This window comes from Botrytis cinerea, chromosome 9 (assembly GCF_000143535.2).
Source record: "Botrytis cinerea B05.10 chromosome 9, complete sequence".
NCBI classification, from domain to species: domain Eukaryota; kingdom Fungi; phylum Ascomycota; class Leotiomycetes; order Helotiales; family Sclerotiniaceae; genus Botrytis; species Botrytis cinerea.
In genome coordinates, this window is record NC_037318.1 from 1,603,380 (window position 1) to 1,623,904 (window position 20,525).

At 43.5% G+C, this 20,525-nt stretch overlaps 4 protein-coding genes across 5 annotated transcripts; 3 read left to right on the forward strand and 1 right to left on the reverse strand.

Moving 5' to 3' along the window:
- Positions 1–301: 301 nt before the first annotated feature.
- On the forward strand, positions 302–1,598 carry BCIN_09g04560 (hypothetical protein). The gene has a single exon (XM_001549340.2). It carries the CDS (start codon positions 453–455, stop codon positions 1,473–1,475), a length of 1,023 nt encoding a protein of 340 aa, XP_001549390.2. The 5' UTR covers positions 302–452; the 3' UTR covers positions 1,476–1,598.
- Positions 1,599–2,657: 1,059 nt separating this feature from the next.
- BCIN_09g04570 (hypothetical protein) lies at positions 2,658–5,218 on the reverse strand. The gene is made up of 4 exons (XM_024695161.1): positions 4,738–5,218; positions 3,718–4,682; positions 3,406–3,649; positions 2,658–3,309 (listed from the first exon to the last, which is right to left on the reverse strand). The coding sequence occupies exons 1-4, from the start codon at positions 4,922–4,924 to the stop codon at positions 2,834–2,836; spliced, it is 1,872 nt and encodes a 623-aa protein (XP_024550954.1). The 5' UTR covers positions 4,925–5,218; the 3' UTR covers positions 2,658–2,833.
- A 6,329-nt stretch (positions 5,219–11,547) lies between these two features.
- Positions 11,548–16,337, forward strand: Bcvac7. Its single transcript, XM_001549337.2, has 2 exons — positions 11,548–13,627; positions 13,856–16,337. The coding sequence occupies exons 1-2, from the start codon at positions 12,469–12,471 to the stop codon at positions 15,244–15,246; spliced, it is 2,550 nt and encodes an 849-aa protein (XP_001549387.2). The 5' UTR covers positions 11,548–12,468; the 3' UTR covers positions 15,247–16,337.
- Positions 16,338–16,387: 50 nt separating this feature from the next.
- BCIN_09g04590 (hypothetical protein) lies at positions 16,388–20,012 on the forward strand. Of its 2 annotated transcripts, XM_024695163.1 has the most exons (8): positions 16,388–16,888; positions 16,985–17,133; positions 17,223–17,525; positions 17,633–17,801; positions 17,855–17,927; positions 17,978–18,110; positions 18,173–19,408; positions 19,610–20,012. In XM_024695163.1, the coding sequence occupies exons 1-8, from the start codon at positions 16,813–16,815 to the stop codon at positions 19,760–19,762; spliced, it is 2,292 nt and encodes a 763-aa protein (XP_024550955.1). In that variant the 5' UTR covers positions 16,388–16,812; the 3' UTR covers positions 19,763–20,012. The 2 variants fall into 2 exon arrangements, with proteins under 2 accessions (XP_024550955.1, XP_024550956.1); XM_024695162.1 differs by having other exon boundaries at positions 16,388–17,133.
- Positions 20,013–20,525: the final 513 nt, after the last annotated feature.

Here is a 20,525-nt window from a genome sequence, read left to right on the forward strand (position 1 = left end):
TAACCCGTATTCGATTCATCACGCTACCTTCACTTTGCGTAGTCTACAGTCACGACACCCTGAGTGAGATTTTCTAAGCAAAGGCACTCTGAGTTTTCGTGGAACGGGATTATTAGCGGACTCCATTACAGATATGAATTCGAGTTGTCATCTATCGATTGTTTACCAAGATGCACGAGAAACTGGAGATGCGAAGATGCGAACTTCCGATATCCAATTTCCTTTGAAGATGGATTGGTAAGTAGGATATGATCGATCCACTTTCTTGATGCGTAAGCACTAAATACCCAGGTGTAGTTTCGAACAGCCAATCACATTTGAAAGCGAACAAGCGAGTAGTCTCACGCTAGACTATTCTTGGAAGCAGAACGTCAACGTAGGGTTTGAAGAGTGAGAGGGCGTGACTTTGTCTAATCGATTAGACATCTATAAAAGCACGAAAAGCATCTGTAATGTTAAAAACCATCACCAAAATTCAGGATCTCCCTTCAAAAACAGTCACTTTCGAAACTACTACCCAAAACAGCCATCCTCAAACCAAAATGTCCAAAATCCTCGCAGTATTTGGAGCCACTGGCCAACAAGGAAGCTCCGTTATTAAAAACGTATTAACCGACCCATCCCTATCCCAAGCATACACCATCCGCGCCATAACCCGTGACACGGCCTCCCCCGCATCTCAAAGACTCAGCGAGAAAGTCTCCATCGTCCACGGCGACGCCACCGATCGCAATTCACTCCTTACAGCACTAACAAGCGTCCATACCGTATTCATCATGACGACTCCAGATTTCAGTTCCAACGCGGTAGAAGTTGAATATCGCAATGGCAAAACCATCGTCGACGCAGCCATCGAGATGGGAGTACAATACATAATATTCAGCACCCTCCCCCACGTATCCGCAATCTCTAACGGCAGATACACCAAAGTCACTGCCTTTGACGCAAAAGCCAAAATCGAGCAATATATCCGTGAACTTCCGATTAAAAGTTCCTTCATCTCGCTTGGTTCCTTTATGGAGAATTTTCAAGCGCAAGCCTTTCTAGCTCCGCAGCCAGCTAATGATGGAACGTGGGTGATATCTCGACATACAAGCGCGAAAATGCCATTTCCTCTACTCGATGCAGTGGGCGATGCGGGAAAGTTCGTGAGTGCCATTCTCGCTGAGCCAGAGAAGTACGAAGGGAAGATTTTCTGTGCCGCGGCGAAAATTTACACCATGGAGGAAATTGTTGCTGCGTTGTCGAAATCGAGTGGGAAAACTATCGTGTACAAACAAATCAGTGAGGGTGAATTCAAGGGAAGTATGGCTTTTGCTGCGGAGATGTTTACCGAGTATTTTAGCTTCTGTGAGGAATTTGGATATTGGGGTCCGGGATCTGAGGAGAAGGTTGTGTGGGCTGGAGAGAATGCGCGGGGGAGATTGTCAACGCTAGAGGAGTTTTTGGAAGCGCATTCTTTTCAACTGGATTGACTTGAATATTGATAGATAAGGAGTCGGTGGTACACCAGCACTACCAAGTAATCATTCAGAGGATTAAGAATAGTAGTAAGATTGATAAAATATGATGAATTTTCCTGGATATATATTTAATCATTTTCCGAGGTGAAAGGGTCGCTTCGTATACCAATTCTGCCATCTGATTTTAGTAGCTGTCAATCTAATCCAGCATTTTCTCGAATAAACTGTCCAAATAAAACGCAGGCCATGCCGGTTTTCTCTCGTTCGCGTATTTCCATTATACGTCCCTCACCCTCTTTCCCAAACCATCTTTCAACCACACTATCATAATAAATAACCAGAAAAAAAAAAAGATACCTCAAGCCCATCATATGCTGACCCCAACAATCGAGTCCATCTGAAACGAAGGAATAAAATCTTCATTGCACCCGGGATATTTCAACATTCGGCATTCTGTATAAATCACAGCATCTCGCGTAATGAAGCTATGAAGCTAAAAAAAAATATCGCTTCTTATATTTACCGAATACACCACCAAAAAAAACTTCACTACTCCCCTACTTGAAAACCAAACATCAACATTGTTTTATTTTTTCCCCATTCCCATACCCCCAGAAGTACTTCCCGCGCATCTACACACCGCAAAAATCTTACCATAGAGCCCCCGAAACCCCAACCGAGACACAAGCGTCCATCATGCAGTAGCCAGAAATAAAAAAAAATAATAGAGATAACGATCTAAACCCTGGCGTTAACCCGCTCCTCAAGAGCCCGACGGCAACCATGACGATCAAAGCATCCTATCTTCTAGAACCTCATTTCCCGCACCGAGGAAACCTCCACTTTGCGTTCTGCTGATTGAAATAAACGTATATATATACCCATGCAGGATTCTCCTCACAGGTTCGCGCGAGCTACTAAGCACCCAAAAGCATCATTTTGATACCATATCAACCTCTTTTTTCACACACGTGGACTTCTAAGGAACTAAACCTCGAAAGTATGATTTAATCCTGTTAAAGAAATTGAAGGTTAGAAGTTAGGTATGGATTAATTGATTGGTATCAATATTACTTCGCGGGCATAGAACACATTTTTATCGATGTATTGAGATTCAGTGGGTATGGTATCCATCGCATTGGAGGAGATGTGGAAATATACGTAGAAACTGAATATTTTCCTGCGGAATGTATTTGTTACAAGCTCTTTTGAGATTTATCTACATACCGACCTATCTATGTAAATATACATATACATATGAATATGCAGCACCCTCTTCTACAGACTAGAGTATAGCATCATCTCCACCCTAAAACCCAAGCCCTTCAAATCTCTCAAAGATCTATTAAATCAATCCCCCCCCCCCCAAATCAATTCTCCGCCCTCCCCTTAATAATATCTGCCGCCTTCTCCGCCACCGCATAAACCGTCAACTGCAAATGCGTCGCCGGAATAATCGGCATCACGCTCGCATCCACAACCCTCACATTCCGCAGCCCAAACACCAACAAATCTCTATCCACGCAACCTCCCAGTTCTCTTTTCCCCAAAGCACAGGTCCCAGACGGATGTGCAAAGCTGGGCGCGATGGCACGGGCGCTGATCAGTGCGGCGAGAATCTCATCGTGTGTTTGAGCTGCGGGACCGGGGAAGTTTTCGCTGGGGGAGTAGGCGCTGAGTAGGGGAGAGGAATAGTAGGTGCGGATGTAGTGGATGCAGGAGGTGAGGATGAGGGAGTCGGTGGGGGAGGAGATGGTGTGGTAGTTTATGATTGGTTGGGAGAGTGGAGATGAGGGGGAGAGTGTGATGGTTCCTCGGGAAAGAGGTTTTTCGACGGCGCAGGCGCCTGGGGCTGTTATTAGTGCGTGGCGTTTTATGTATCTAGTGGGGAGTTGTAAAGTTTTTGAATTTCATAGGGGAAAATAAAGGGATGGGTACGTACCAGGTCCTGTGGTACCAATGGGAATTTCTATCACTGCTGCATCGGTTTGAGAGAAATGATCGAGGATGATATCGCGTTGGGCTAGATAACCTTTGAGGAGTGCTGGATTGTTGAGGTAGATGGAAGGGAGGTAGTCTGACACATTTTGGGCGCGGGCTTGGTCGATAATTTCTTGGCTTTGGGATGTGAGTTGGGAGAGGGGAATGAATGCTGCGTCGGGAGAAGTGCCTTGAGTATATGGTCCCTAAGGGGAATTCAGTACGATGTGATGAGATACCAAAAAGCCAGTAAACAAAGAATCGAAAGACAGACTGTGTGATTCGTGATATATTCCTGCCACGCACTCGCATTATACGAAGCATTCGTCGCGATCGTCGCATCATTTGGAAACGCCAAATTCGTAACGTTCCAGCTGAGATACGTGACGGGATGATCCTGAAAATTTGCTCCTACAGCCGGTGCATCGAGAAGCACTTCCACCCCCGCAGCTTCAAGTGGGTGCTTTGGACCAATCCCACTGAGTTGTAGGAGCTTGGGTGTGTTGATCGCACCGGCGGCTAAAATGACTTCTTTCTTTGCTGATACTATATGTGTTTGATTTGTTTGGACGGATGTGAATTTAACACCAGTGGCGGTGAGATTGTTATCGAAAAGGATCTTTTCAACTAGATGACCCGTGATGAGATGGAGATTAGGTCTACTAGCAATGGGATCATAATAAGCCACACGCGAATGTGAACGAAACCCGGTTTTCGGGTCAAGAGTCTGAGGAACCCAGCAGAAACCAATTGCATCACCAGACTCAGGGCTATCCGATATTTCGATTCCAAAATCCTCCGCTGCTAGAGTTTGATTCCTGTAATCGGGAAAGATGACAGAAGGATAACTGATCTGAATCGGTCCATTCCCATATCCCGAAGCATTATTCCGGATATCGAAATGGGTTCTTAGTTCCTCTGATGGCGGGGTAAAAGTCGTGCTTTTGATGAAGTAGGGATAGAGACCTTCCCAACTCCACGTATCATCCCCGATGAGAGTTCCCCATGCATCGTAGTCTGCTTTGGATCCCCGATCGGCAAACATACCATTGTGTAATGAGCTGCCTCCTACGACGTCAGCAATGTAGACGTCAAAAGTTGTATTTAACAATGTTTCGACGGGCGCGGAAGTGTAATTCCAATTCTTTACGTTGTTGGGAAAATATTGGAGACCGAGTCTTGGGATCAAGGTGAGGGAGCTATTATCTATAAGACCATGCTCAATTACCAAGACGGTTTCTATATATAAGTCAGAATTGTATACTAGAATCATACGTTTGGAAAAGTCACTTACTTGTAGGATCTTCAGATAATCGATTTGCAACAACTAAGCCACTCGTTCCACCACCGACAATGATATAATCATAGCTGTTTGCAAACACAGATTCCTCATGCTGAGGTGACGAAGTAGAGGAGGCTACAAGATGGCAGCTGACGAGAAATAAAAGCCAAACTGAAGATTGAAGAATTGCGGATGCCATATTAGGATCAGAGTAGTGTTGACCACCACCACCAGGTACACAAATTCAAGATAAACTCAAGAAGATTACGACAATTACTATCATCACGAACGAGGAATTACCATGAAGTTTTATCTTGTCGAGACCATGAAAGCCAATGCAATAATAGGTGTACAATATATGTATGTCTTCGGAGAAATACCATTCCATCTCCATTGCCGTCCCATCTCTCCAATCGGTCTTCACTTACAAGTGATATAAAAATCCCAAGATGCAGAAGACTTACAAAATCACCCTAGGTAAAGTATAGTATCCGGTAAGCGGATATGAACTGTAGAAGAGCTTGGCAATTTGTACTGACCAATCGTATCTCGATCGTCGCGATTCTTCTCCGTTACGACGAAGAGCCCTGTAATGTAACTCTATATCTGACGGGGTATTATCTGATAATGGTCTGAGACGGGTATGGATATCTGCAATGATAACCTATTGAGGAACGAGCAATGTATATATATGTATATGTATATGTATATGTATATATTTACGTACACATATGTAAGTCAGCTTTGAGAATATCTTTGCTCCATCACGCCACACTAATAACATGATGAGGTATCATCTTATCATTGTCTGTCTTTCGAGGTATAGAATCTCGAAACTTTTCAAAAGACTTGATGATACCATTGTTGCCAAGATAAATGATGGTATTCCCCTCAGACGATGATGATATATAGATACATCCAACCATATGTATGTATACCACACATATCCTACATTCATTCTTCCACAATAAACACCACTCGCCAATCCAGTCAAATCATCAAATCATCAAATATCAAATCTCGCTCCCTCCCCCCCTCAGCCTCATAAAGCTTCCCACCATACTCACCAAAAAGAAGAAATATACGGTAGAGGTAACCATTCGCAGCTTCAATCACCAGATAAATCCATCTCCTCATCTATCCACCACCCATCCTATCTCACCCCAAAAACCCCCTCAATCCTCATATCAAATATTAACCCCCAACCCCAACCCCAAAGCAGAAACTTCCACTCATCCCATCCAAAAACATGCAGACCGCAAATCCATACTCACACACCTCTCCAAAGTATCAAAAAAGAGCATGCACCCGCACCACCACCACCACCACCACCACAAAACCATAAAAGGTAAGCAAGCAAGAAAGCAAGCAAGCAAGAAAATCCGAAAGTAAAACAATCAACCACTCACCCACCCAGCGCCCCAACCTTAAGGAAAATCGATGCGCTGTCCACCCGCCACGTGCGCATGGATGTGCGTGGGGGTACCAAGCCCAGCGAACTAACACTCGGGCAGCCGGTTTTACCACGTGTAGAAAGCATCAGAGCTCGCAGAGTGCCCGACGAAATGCAATATGAAGTTATGGAGCATGAACCGACGGGGTTGTGAGACAGAGACGGAGAGCAGAGCAGGTATTTTACGGTATGGAGATTTACGGTGTATTGTGGACCAAGGAAAATGGAGGATGAGTGTCAGGTGTTTGGGAGGTGCTTGGGTGTTTCATTTACGTGATGGGGGTACGGGACTGGAGTGGTCGGTGTGTCGGTCTGCCTGTCTTATTTTATCTTGCTTTGTTTGATTCTGTGACATTTGATCCTATCCTTGCGGTATATAATTTTTCCATGTCTGAGAATGGGAATGGGAATGGGGATGGAGAATTGTAACTACGTAGGTAGGTAGAGAGACACAAATGCAGAATTGGGGATGGGTAGATGGATGATGTGAGCTACATCGACATATCGATATCGATATCAGCATCACCATCAGCATCAGCATCAGCATCAGCCGCGGAACCGGGTTTTATGGTTTCAACATAGATAGACATAACTTGAAACTTATGCCTTATAACTTATAACTTTAATAAGCTTACCACAGATCAGAAGAGGAAAGGAAAAAAAAGGTACCCTGTCTGCGGAAATACTCTCGCTTTCTTCTCTCTTCATTTACTTTCTCATCTACCTAGATAATTAGTTCATTAGCCAGTCCGTTCACCAGTGGGTGTACAGGTACAGACTCACAGAACAACATCACAATAAAGTATAATTTCACATTCAAATTAATCAACTTTAAAATTCAATCACAATTCAAGATCCAATTTGATATCATTTAAATTAATACACTATAATTTTCGAATATTGAAAAATAATATATGTAACCTTTGTTCAAAGAAAATAAAATTTGAATCCAAAAATTTAATAACACACTTTTCTCACCAGATATTCTGACAGAAAATTAATGTAGTTAATCATAAAAACTGAAATTTAAATCTTTTTTTGATTCAATTTTTATATCATACAGAATTCTTATACTTGAGAATCTTTCCACTTAATTTAATTTTTTTTTATTAATCAAATCTTCGAATTTTAATTGAATTATCAAAGTTGTTGTTTTAAGTAATAGAATTGTGCTTTCTTTTTGAGTATCCTGTAAGTCTGTATAGTAGTAGATCAGACCAGGTCAGATTGGATTTCCGAAAATCCCAAAATGAAAAATCCCCAAGACAAGGAAAAATAACAGACACGAGATAACACATGAACCTCTTGAAGCTTTCGCGGAAGGGGAAAAAAATACTCTTCTATATATTTTCTCTTTGTAGAACTGTGATGAGAGGTTAGAGAGATAGGTAGGTACCTATACATCATCATCATTATCATCATCATCATCATCATCATCATCATCACTATATCACATCAGATCAGATCAGATCCCTAGAAACTCACCACTCCCAATCTGATTTTCTATGCAATGATTGAGATTGATTGGTTATTCAAAGATATATATAACTATATCAATAAATACTGAATTCCAAATACCAATTCCCCCTCAATCTTCCAACTAACCATATACACGTGACCAATTACCACAATCCGGATTTCTAGATACATTCTCATATTCTCATATTCTTACACTCACAAATTCACAAATCCAAAACTACATCAACTATTCAACTATTCATTCTTCTCGATTACTCAGTTACTCAAGTAAAACTAAAACTAAGTGTGAAAATTCCCCTCCCCTTTATATCTATCTATCTATCTATCTATGCATCTGTCTGTCTGTCTATGTACTTTATACTTTATAGATATGTACTTCATACTTCATAGATATATACCTATTGAGCCTATCTCGAATCAGTCTAGTGATAACTTGATATATATATGTGTGTATACTAGTATGATGTGATATCAATACAAAATGATGGATAAAAAAAACTCGAAATTCAAAATTACTATATAGAATAGAAATATGAGTGAATGAAACCAATATATATTTATATGAATAGTTATCCATAATATATATTCAAAACCCCAATGTGGAGTCAGTGAGGGGAACACTGATTGATTCCTTTCATTTTTATGAGTTTTGATTTCTGATTTGCAGAATTCGAGGTTAGAATCTATTTTACTCTACTCGTAGGTAGATGTGTAGATGTGTATTATACATCATTCCAATTAGGGAAATCGGGATGATATACTATGATATACTATGACATGATATAATATAATGTAACATAATATTAGAGATAGCCATTGACAAAGGATCAGAATCAGAATCCCATCAATACTTATTACAATATGAACAAACGAACCTGAGTACAGATATGTATTCAATATATATATGTAAGAATAGTTACAAAGTCCGTCGTTCTGTCTAGCTATAGCTATAGCTATACCATCTATGCCATCCCTCCTCCATCCATCCATCCATCCATCCATCCATCCATACATACATACACAGCAAACAAAAGTATTTTATACACATAGTATATAGCACATAGCACATACCCAACCAAGTATTTCTCTCTCTCTCTCACCTTCTACTAACAAGCCTCTTCCACCTCCCCAATCCTTTCCTATCCCATCCCATCTCATCCCTCCTAAACCCCAAGCCAAAATCTCAATTCCCCTTCCCTTCTCTTCCTTCCCAAGATTCGCATATCATCCTCGTTTCGTTTCGTTTCGCTTCGTAACGACATATAACCTGTTTTCTATGCATTCATTCATTCATTCATTCATTTATGCATTCATTTATTCCATCGTATCAAATCACATCACCATCACCACCGAAGCGTCTAGACCGACGAGTTTCTTGGAAACTTTTTTTTTCTTCCATGGTGAGTGGTGTGGATGGATGGATGGATGGATGGATGAATGGATGGATGGGTGGAGGGATGGCATAGATATGTGCAGGTGTGCATAAAAAGTGGGTGTGGATGAATGAGTAGGTAATTGACCAATAAGAAGATGGTTAGATATATACTTGAGTTATTCCTTCTTGCTTTTACAGAGTGATGGTTACTTGTAGAGAGAGAGATAGATAGATAGATAAATAGAAATGAAGAAATGAAATAAATAACTAGAACTTCTTGGTTTCTGAATTATTATTATCATTATTCTTATTATTCCCATACCAGTTGAGTTGACCTGTTCCTCTCACTCTCTCTAGTCTCTCTCTAGTCTCTAATTCCCAATCAAATCGAATTAGAGTACCGTAGAGGGGGAATAATTCTATCAAAACTAGAGCAAAGGAAAGGAAAGTAAAGTTCAGCCTCCTTCATCATATCATCTCATATCATGTCCATTCATATTATGTTTCAGATCGCGATTCACAATGCTATTTGTTTTTACATGTACGGTATGTACCTAGGTATGTGGAAACGAACCAAATCAGATCCGATCCGATCAAGTGAATAAAAAATGGGAATGGGAATAGGATGGGGATTTGTTTGTTTGTTTGTTCCAAGACATTGAGTGTACTCCGTACATATGGATGTGTGTATGTTGGAAGTAAGTAAAATTCTGATGATGTGATGGGGGGAACTTTTTGCTTAGGAGGATTATCTCCGGATCCCGGGGTAGGTTTGTCAGTACGTACCTAGGTAGCTCTCATAGATAGCAAGGGAAAACAGGCGTATCGGTCGGAGCCACTTTCATCATGATTACGGAGTTCGGTGGGATGGTGTGAGGATATGTGTAGGCATGTGTAATCATCATCATTTTGAGATTATTATTTCGTCATTGATTCATAGGAGGTACAGTTGGAGGATGGAAGAATACAGGGATGGAGGGGGAAGCAGGAAGGTTCGGGTTGGGTAAATGGATGGGTGAACTGTGAGGAGGAGGGAAGGGGAGGGAGGGGAGGGGGGTGTTGTGTATATGCAGCCTTGTGGTTGGACATTTGTGGTTTTGCTTGGGAGAGTGATGTGGTGTGTGTGGTGTGTGTGGTGAGAGGGATGGATGGTTTGGTACATGCGGACGGCCAAATAATAATGCTTTCTGTATTCATGGACTCTGCATGTGCGGATGATTCCTTTCATCACGTCTCCCGTGGATGCCGATGGGGATTGCGGTTAGGGATATGTGTAATAGAACAGGTAATATGTGACGGAGGGCTGGGAGGGGAAGATCGGGTTTCAGGTACCATCGAGATGCGATGGGAGAGGTGCCTTACTCCTAAGGCTTTGCGTGCTATACTGGCTCGCCTGGGCACGTTCGGACTGAATGGTTTTGGGGAAAGGTGGGATGTTTGAGTGTTGATGGCAAGGGAGGGCTGTGTGGTGGGTTGCGTGGTGGGTAGCTGGTCGGGCTAATCAATCGGTGAGGGAAGGAAAAGTTCATTCTAGAACGAAGATTCCTAGTACCTGGTGCATTTAGTGGTGCATGTATTAGTGGTGTGTCCAGGATGGAGGATGGAGGATGGAGGATGGTGTGAATCCGAGCTTAGTAATGAGTTGCACGTGAGCATGATAGCCACAAATGCATGTGAATGGAAACAGAGTGAAAGTATAATTTAGTTCGTGGTACGAGTCACCTAGATCGAAGCTATCTGCAATCATGATAGATACTTCCGCACCTAGGACGGAGGGAGGGTAGCTAGCACACGAGCAGAGGATTGTTCAAGAAGCTTAAATGGTGTTTCATATACGGAGTAGGTAGCGCATACACTCAAGTCTGCACATTGTCATTGTCATTGCCATTGTCATCGTCATCGTCATCGTCATCTTCATCGTACCAGGTGATGCAGTTTTCACGATTTGGATATTGATTGACTGGCTGCGTGAGTGAGTGAGTGAGCGTCAACCCTCGTACCGTACAGTCAGTACAGTACTTAGCACAACTCGCGAAAAGAATACGTTGGACGTTAATACCAACCCAGCACAACGTCAAGACCAACATCTAGAATTTCGGAATGCACTTCCTGGACCTCCGATGGTTTGAATTTTTCTTCACAACGGATGGCTTAGTCCTATTTGAGCGTAGCCCATGGCTAAGATGGAAAAAGACGCCTACCTGGCCCATTTCCCCTGTGCCGCTCGATGGAACCGTTTGTCGAATCCACATTATTGCTCAGTTGGTGCGGAGGAGCACTTTATTCATGTGCAGAGGACAGAGGACAGCGTAGAGTAGACCATTCAAAATGTCGGTTGGAGAAGAGTTTGGCAGAAAGCGGAGCACAGGAAAGAGAGCGAGTCCAAAGAAAGAAGATATGCGGATGGATTGAATAAAATGCGAATGCGAATGGGAATGGAATGGTATGGTATGATTGAGATGGTGGATCTTGGAGGGAAGAAAAAAAAAAACAATCAATCAGTCCTATACTCCCGCCGTGCAGACGAAGAGAAAGAAGAGATTTGGGTCTTGTCTCTACCTTTCTTTCCCTTCCTCTCCGTTCTTTCATCGATGGACTTATCCCCATTAGACAATACCTGCGTGTCTCTCTGCCCTGCGCTGTCTTGCTCTGCCCTGCTCTGCCCTGCTCTGCCCTGCTCTGCCCTGCTCTGCCCTACCAAATCATCTTCTTTATAATCCTCCCTGGCTGCGTACGATCATTGCACACAAAGAACACAAGCCATTTACCATCAACGGTTCCCATCAGTCCCATCCCATCCCGTCCCATCGATTGATTCCTACATAAGTCAGATTACATACACATTCACATACACATACACATACACACATACATAGGTACAGACACACATTCACACACACACATTCACACACACACATTCACACACACACACACATACACACACACACACACACATATTCATAGCCTTATTGAAACATTTACGACAACACAACACAACACAACAAACACACCACTCATCACGGCCTCAACGACCTCACGACCCCTCTTTGCTCCATCCCCCAAAGACCAAGAAAACAGAAAGAGAAAAAAAGCAAAACCCAAAAGCACACAGGCTTTCGTATTTGATTCGATACTCCCAGCATCCAGGAAATCTCCCTTGAATGGATGATATGATCTTTCTTAACCCAATCCATCATTTGGCTCGTTAAATTCCATCCATCGGTCCATTCAAGCACAAGATTACTCCATCATCATTAAAGTTTCGCTGGCAAAGAAAAGTTGGGTTCGGGCACCTCCCCATTCGCTACTTAGTACAGTACCCTCTAAAATAACGCACTACTTCCTCGCTCGTCGTACCTACCCAAAGCTACCCTCTTTAACTTTTCGTTACGTTGTACTCGTACGGCTCTCCAAAAATTCCAAGAAGTAAGTGACAATGGACGACAAATCATACACGCAGAAACCTGCAGAGATGCGAGAAACTCCTTCATCACCATTAGATTCAAACATTCCATCACCAACGTCAGATTCAAAACCTTTTGCTTCATCTAGAAGGAACTACGATACATCAACTAAACCTACTGTTAAGAGATTACAAACAAACCGAGCATCTTCTGCAACAAATAGTCCAATAGGATCACGCGAATCGTCACCAGTCCGTCCTCAACTACGAAACCCCTCTGCCGTTCGCTCAGGTACCCCTTCGAGATCGCGAAAGAACAGCCAAGACATTAGCCCTTCACGCTCTACGAGTAGCCAACATCCACCAGCTCTACAGCGGGGCTTCTCAGCTCAAAAGCTTCCTACTTTGAATCACGTTGCATCCGAACCTTCGATTAGAGCACCAATACCTCAGAAGCCGCTAGTAACGAGTGAAATCAGAGATGGTCCACGTTGGCCTGTATCCCCGAGAATAAGATCACCTCCTCCCAGGCAAAGTAGCCTGCTGTCGCCTCGAAAGACGGAACACGAAATTCCCGCGATCAATGTGCAAAGAACCTCTCCCACTGCAGAGCAAAGAGCGGATGGAAAATCTGCTGCCGAGAGCGAATCCGAAGAGAACCTGTTAACACCAGGGATGCGAACACCTGCGAGAGGTGTGAGTGGTGGTAGTTCAACGTTGGAAACCGTTCAGGAGATCAGTCAACCCAATACCCCATCTTTCGAACTCGATGGCGCAATCGACACAACCACTCATGAAAGTCCAACTTTACCAACAGAACAGGACCTGATGGATGGCGCATCGGTCGAGACGTTAAAGAAGCCGACGATTGTGACAAATGAGAGCGGGAGTGAGAGTGGTGGGAAGGGGGATACCAAGATGAAGAATACTACCCCAACGGCAACTCGAACTGGGCCACCTAAATCCTTCAGCGGACCAGCAGCAGCGCGAGGCAAACCATCCGGCGAAGGCTCTGCGAAAAACATGACGGTTGAGACGGAGACGGTTAGCTCGATCCCACAAATTGCTCTGGCGACTGGTGCGGGAGGATTGGCCAATGGAAGTTTACGGGCCAAGCAAAGTACTGAGACCATTCGACCGAGGAAGGAAAAGAAGAAGAGTCGCAAGGCCCCATCAGTAACTTCCGGAACGGGTGAGCAATCAATTTCAAGATCCAGATTACTCCATCATCATTCTACGAGATCAATTTCAAGTGCATATTCCGCTCGGTCTCCAGACAGGGCGTGTGGACAAGGACCCTCGCCACGTAAAGGAAGTATGGACTCGACGAGTCCCGAGCGGACGTTATCAGAGATATCTTCTCGTAGACCCAGTTTAAATTTGTATAGTGCTTCTCTTTTGCTAACCAGACAACGTCCAGCTTCTTCCAAGGCAGATATCTTCGAAGCTAAAGTCGCGAGCGCGGTCGACGAAGCGAATTCTTCCGATTCCGAAGAGACCTTTGTGTACGAATCAAACCCACCAGAACAAGAGCGACCTCGTCGATTCCACTCCCGAACGCCAAGTGCTACATCCATGGCCAGTCAGATAGATGCAAGAAACGGATTACGCTCAATGATGGACAGTAGCAATCATAGTGTAGCCATGAAAAAGAGTATGAAATTCGCAAACTCTTACAATAGCGCAGGCCAAGAAATGTCAACAGAAGACGACGGGAAGGGCACAGCACGAAGTAACTTGGGTCGAGGGACGGCACATCATCACTTTAGTCGTTGGGGAAGGAATGGGGGAAACGGACATGCATCTCTCTTCGATAACGAATCACCTTTTCCTAATGCCGCGAAATCTAAATTTGCCGCAAACTCTAGTCGACAAGGTTCAAGACCTACGAGTCCCAGAGTGGTGAATACGGCGAGAATGTCCATGGGAGGCAACGTGAACGGCAGGAAGACCTCACCAATCAGTTCGGGATATGATCTTGATGATGCTGCAGATGATGAAAGAACACCACTTATTCCATCTACCATCCGTTCAACTCGATCGAGTCGCATACGTCGTGGAAATGCCCCATCGTCAAGACACATGGAGCACCAGAGAAACAACCGCTCATTCATCGCTCGTTTTGCTGGATGCATGTTTGTTTCTTTATTGCTTCTCCTTGTTGCGGCAGGTCTGGTGGCATTCCTATTTGCGACAACCCAACCACTAGCAAATGTGAAAGTACTGGCTCTGAGAAATATTTTGGCCAGCGAGCAAGATGTCATTATAGATTTACAGGTTACGGCACAAAATCCAAACCTGGTTGCTGTCACGATCGACTCTATGGATATGGTTATTTTTGCGAAATCCAAATACGCAGGTACAGACTCTGAGTGGTGGGCACAGCCACCAACCAAGTTTTCGTGGAGACGCGGATTCAAGCAGAGACGCGATGATCCCATTAATGATCCGCCAATGGATGACGATCCAAACACCAATCCGAATTTGGAAATTGGACACGTCTATAATTTCGAGAGCCCGTTGATTTTTGAGGGGTCGCCATTTAAACCTACATCATCTGTATCAATAGGTGAGATGCGAATACTAAAACCTGGGAATCAGACGGAGCCACGTGGATCAGAGCGCTGGGGGCGAGTTCTTCAACATGAGTTCGACCTTATCATCCGAGGAACATTGAAATATACACTTCCACTCAGCTCAAAAGCTAGAAGCATTGGAGTAGAGGGTCGAGCAACAGTCAAACCAAATGCTGCTGATCAAGATCCTGACAATATTCATATCATCGACGGGACTCATCACTTATTCGATTAGAGGAGTGTATAATTCCAAATCACAGCACAGGTGGTGCATCAACCACCAAATATTTCTTTTCTTTATCATACTTTGCTTGCAATTCTGTAAATTGAGCGGTATCATCAGTCAGATTATAAAAACTCAAGCGAAGGCGCTTTTCATGGGGGTTTAAATGGCAGGCACAGGCGATCAATAATTTGCTTTCTTCGCGTTACACACATAGGATGGACTTTTTTCTTCTTCTATTTCTTCCGTTGGATTACATGAAACAAAATCACCTGAACTTAGCGCTTTGAATTCTTTCGGGATTATGATCATTCCCGATATGCTGCGACTAAAAAGTATTAATCAACGAGTTTCCTTTGTCGAGCAGAATACGACAACCTCTCCTGTTCACCACAGATGGGAAGATATAGTAAGTGGCGAAAATATCACATCGTCATTTTTTTCTCATCTTTCACTATTATATGGGGGCATTGGGTGGATGGGATGGGTTGGGATGGGAGCTTTCTTATTTGGAGGTGGGGTGGAGTGCTTTGCATTTGTCTACTTTTTTTCTTTTTTGATTGGGATGGGCGAAAATGAAATGATCATAGATCTCTGTTTGTTCAGTCTTTGTGACATGAAATTCATATAGATGGGATAGGGCCTGGCTTTGGCCTTTTTTTTTTTTGGCTGGGCCTTTCTTGCAGAAGAAATGGATGGGATGGAAGAATTAACGGCTTTTATGATGCGATAGGATGAATGGATGGATAGTGTGAGATAAAGAGGAGAGTCGAATGGGGACGGGGGGTAGGAGAAGAAAGATGGAGAAATTTGTACGAATGATTTGTGTGGCAATGGTAATCAATCAATCAGTAGATGGGGAATAGGAAGTAGGGAAAGGGTTTTGGGAATTTTAAAGGGTTTTGCCTCTTTTGTTGGGTTGGAGGGATGGATGGTGGATGTAGAGGGGAGGGGATGGGGGAGAGGAAAGGATTAAGGGGTGGAGTATGTGTACTGTAGAGTACGTAGCGAGTGAATGAAAATACGATACAAATAATATGATTGGGCTCGGAGATGAGATTAGAGTTAGTGAATAGGATTGGGTTGTGTCGTGTTGTGCTGGATGGGATGGGAGGGGAGAGGAGAGGAGGGGAGAGGAGAGGAGAGGAGAGGAGAGGAGAGGAGAGGAGAGGAGAGGAGAGGAGGAGAGATAGAAAGCGTACAATGGGGGGTTGTGGTTCGAACTTTTTTATTCGTAGGAAGTGTCGATTTTGGTGGTGCAAGGATTTTGATGTTCTTTATTTGATCTTTTTCGTGTGTGTGTTTTTTTCTAGAGAGAAGTTTCTGAGTTGATCTGATGTTCGGATATTCATTGTCTCATTTGCTTTATGTACCAAGATCTGTTCCAGAATTCGCCATGAAATGAGGCCAGTTGAGTTCGCAGTCATTTTCATGAATGATAGGTATCTTACTAGAACCAGAAGATTCTTCACAAACCGTGCTATTCTGGGTTATCAATGCAAAAATTGGAGGAAATCGAGAAGTCTTGGAGTACTTTATCTTTGTATGGATTCATTGAGATGAGATGGTGGTTAAATCATGGGTATTTATATATCTGTATCTCGCGGCTTGAGATTTTCAATCGAAATTTGCATTTCTGCTCCGTGGATTGGAAGTACGTTTGTTATTTTTTGCACTTACGATCTCTATTCGGAATCTGCTGCTTCGTTCAAGATACAATACAGATAGATGTCTGCTTACGAATCTTCAGACGACGCCATGGATCTTGAAACCGACCAGGATGCTTCGACGGCCATTGTGCCCGAGCATCTCGGGAACGAAGATACGATGATCAAACTCGGGTTCATTGATGAATTGAAGAAATTGTTCGCCATCAATGAGCTCCTCAATCTTCCACAGGTATGTATGTCTTGCTTGGCATGGTGTATTTTCCATCCGCGCGTTCTGACTCCAGAACTACTATAACCCGTCCGAACTAATGCAAATAGCTCGTCGTCATCGGCGACCAAAGTTCGGGCAAAAGCTCCGTTCTCCAAGCTATCACTCGCCTTTCCTTCCCCGTCGACGACGGTCTCTGCACGCGGTTCCCCACCGAGGTTTCCCTGCAGCGAGCATCGGAAAACGCGCTCGAGATCGTCATCACAAAACCGGTTCGGACGTTGGACGCGCTGAATCCGCCGCCGGGACATAAGAAGTGGGTGGAGAAACAATCGATGCGTATTGAGGAGTTTAATGGGAAGTGGAGAGGCAAGGTTGCGCAGATGGAGGATTTTTGTGATGTTATCACGGAGGTACGTAAAGTGTTGTTTCTGTTTCTGGTTTTGATTTTTTGGGGGGAGGGGGGGGGGGGGTAAAAGTGCTGATGAAGTGTGGATGCTAAGAATGTTATTATTGTTAGGCGAAGCGAGTCATTATGGGAGATTCGGTCGAGCCGGGTCAGTCGTCGAAAAAGGGGAATGTTGCTCATAATAAGAAGAATATGCTAAGCGATGCTACCTTGAAGATTGTGAAAAAGGGCCCGGGAGAGATCAATATCACGATTATTGATATCCCCGGTTTGGTTTCATGTAAGTCTCTACAGTATAGTTGATTTTTTGATCCTTTTTCTAATATCCAGTAGCGACTCATCCGGCTCATAAAATGGCCAGATCATTGGTGGATCAATACATCGCGAATCCTCGAAGTATTGTTCTGTAAGAAATGCCAAAGGAAAATTTCATAGTTTTTTACTGATTATTTACAGAGCTGTTGCACATCCTGCAAATGTCGAAACGCAAGATATGTTTCAAATCATTAAAGATATTGACAATTGGAAAAATAGAGTAATTGGCGTCATCACGAAATGTGACAAGATCGAACCAGAGGGCGATGATTGGGTGCGTGTTTACAATCATCGTAATGTTTATATTTCAAAGTACTGATAAAGAGGGCGTTTCAGGTGTTCAAAGCAATCAAGAACGACGAGACCGATCTAGACTTCGATAGGTGTCTCCGATACGGTTGGTTTGCATTACGCAATCTCTCACCCTCGGAGAGAAAATCCAGCGCCAGCAAAGACATCCAAACGATACGAGACCAGAAAGAGGAACAACTGTTCACCCAAAAAGTTTGGACCGATCTGAAACGACAGGAGAAACTCGGCATCAAGAATCTCAAAGTGGCGTTGACACAAATGCACAACGAACATGTAACACGCAGTATCCCCGAACTGATTCCCGAAATCGCAGACCGTCTAAAATCAACCGAGAGGAGAATCGAAGCTCTAGGACCCCCTCGAATCACACCGGAGAGCCAATTGAATTGTCTGGTTAATCTCGCGACAAAGTATTCTCTACACGCGGGAGACGCGATCGATGGTCATAATGATCGATTACCCGTGAACTGCCCGGAAGTCAAAATCCGGAAAATCGTCCGCGATACCCTCGACGCGTTTCGAGATGGCATGACCGAAGTTTTCGACAAGCGCTTCAACAGTAAAGGACTCGGCTTCACACTCGAATCCATCGACGACAGAACATGGGAACGCGCCGTGCTTCGCAACAAGTATTTCCACGAGATTAGCCAATGCATCGAAGCCAATCGCGGCAAGGAGATGGCGGATGAAGTCAACGGAGCGGTGATACGCAGTCTCTGGTCCCAATTAACCCCCGTGTGGAAAGAGCAAACCACCGCCCTGATCGAATCGCTCATCAACGCGATTTGGATCTCGGTAGGATGTCTCTTGCACGCGATTTGCGAAGAGGAGTCTCTCTTGCTCAATGTCCAAAATCTGCTCGAAGAAGACAAAACCGCCGTTCGCGATGACGCGCTGCACGAATTGGATAATCTTCTCAACGATGAGAAGTCCGGGCTCATCGTCACGCTGAACAAATGGAATATATATCAGCTTTCCGACTTGCGCGAAGGACGCTTCGCGCTCATGACGGCGCGATTGGATGATATTCAGAGACGCGATAAGGATCTGGTGAAGACGCAGGTTAAGAGCTGGCTTGGGCACAATGCGAAGATCGATGCGATTTTTACCACCCATGATAAGTTGGCGAGTTATTATCAGATTGGGATGGTGAGGTTTGTGGATAATGTGTGTCATCAGGTTTGCGAGAGACATCTCTTGGGCGGAAAGAGTCCGTTGAGAACTTTGGGGCCGGATATGATTATTAAGAAGTTTCAGGGTGTGAGTTTGGTTTTTCCTTTTCCTTTTCCTTCTCTTCTTCTTCTCATCGAATATTATTCCTCTCTCTCTCTCTCTCTCTCTCTCTCAAAACTCGAAATAAAGAGGTGTTTGCAACTCACCTCAAAATCCCAAGCGAGGAAATCTACCTACCATACATAACCAGCTACTCCGACAAACTAACAATGAAAACCCCCCTCACAGGACGCAAACGCGTTGAAAAAAATCGCAGGCGAAACCGCAATTCAGTTGGCGCAGCGCGCTCGCTTGCAAAAAGATCAGGAGTCGTTGAAGAGGGCGATGGAGAAGGCGAAACAGTATAAATTGACGTTGGGAGTGCAGGGGATGGGGTTGTGAGAGTTGGGGGGGTTTTTTTGTGGATGTTTTGTGGGGAGGAAGGAGGGGATGGAATGGGGAATTGGGGTGGGAGGAAGGAGGGTTTTAGATGAGGGGATAGGAGTACTGAGATGGATAGTTATAATAAATCCTAACATCCATCCTCATCTCACAATAAAACGTCCATACTAAACCACTATACTACTTTTTTCTCTCCATCTACTTGCAACTTGCCCTATTCAATTCAATTCAATTCGCAGTCTCAACTTCACCCCCCCCCCCCCCCCCATTTCCTCTCCTCTCCTTCTCTCCAAGAAACAACAAGTTAACTAATATACCCCTCCAACTTTACCCACATATAGAAGCGCGTATGAATCGATTTGAGTATAACTTTTTTTAATTAAAATTATTGTCAATTAATGATAAGTAAGGTAAGTTGTGAATATGAAGCTTTTTAATTGATAGAATTAATAGTTAATTAGTTAGAAGATATTCTATATATCTATCTATCTATCTATCTATCTATTCATTATATCGAATAAAAGTTTCTTGATTTCGAATTCTGAAAAATAAAAAAAGAATAATGTAATTAATTAGTTTATTAATTGATAAATAATAATAACAATGATTGAGTAATTAGTTAATCAAGTTAAGCGAATAATAAGAGGAATTATATAACTATACAATCCCCCTCACCCTCCCTCATCTTCTCCCTCGCTCCCTTCCAATCCTCTTTTCTTTATTCCCAGTCAAATCTTTAAATAAAGTATCAATATACATCAAC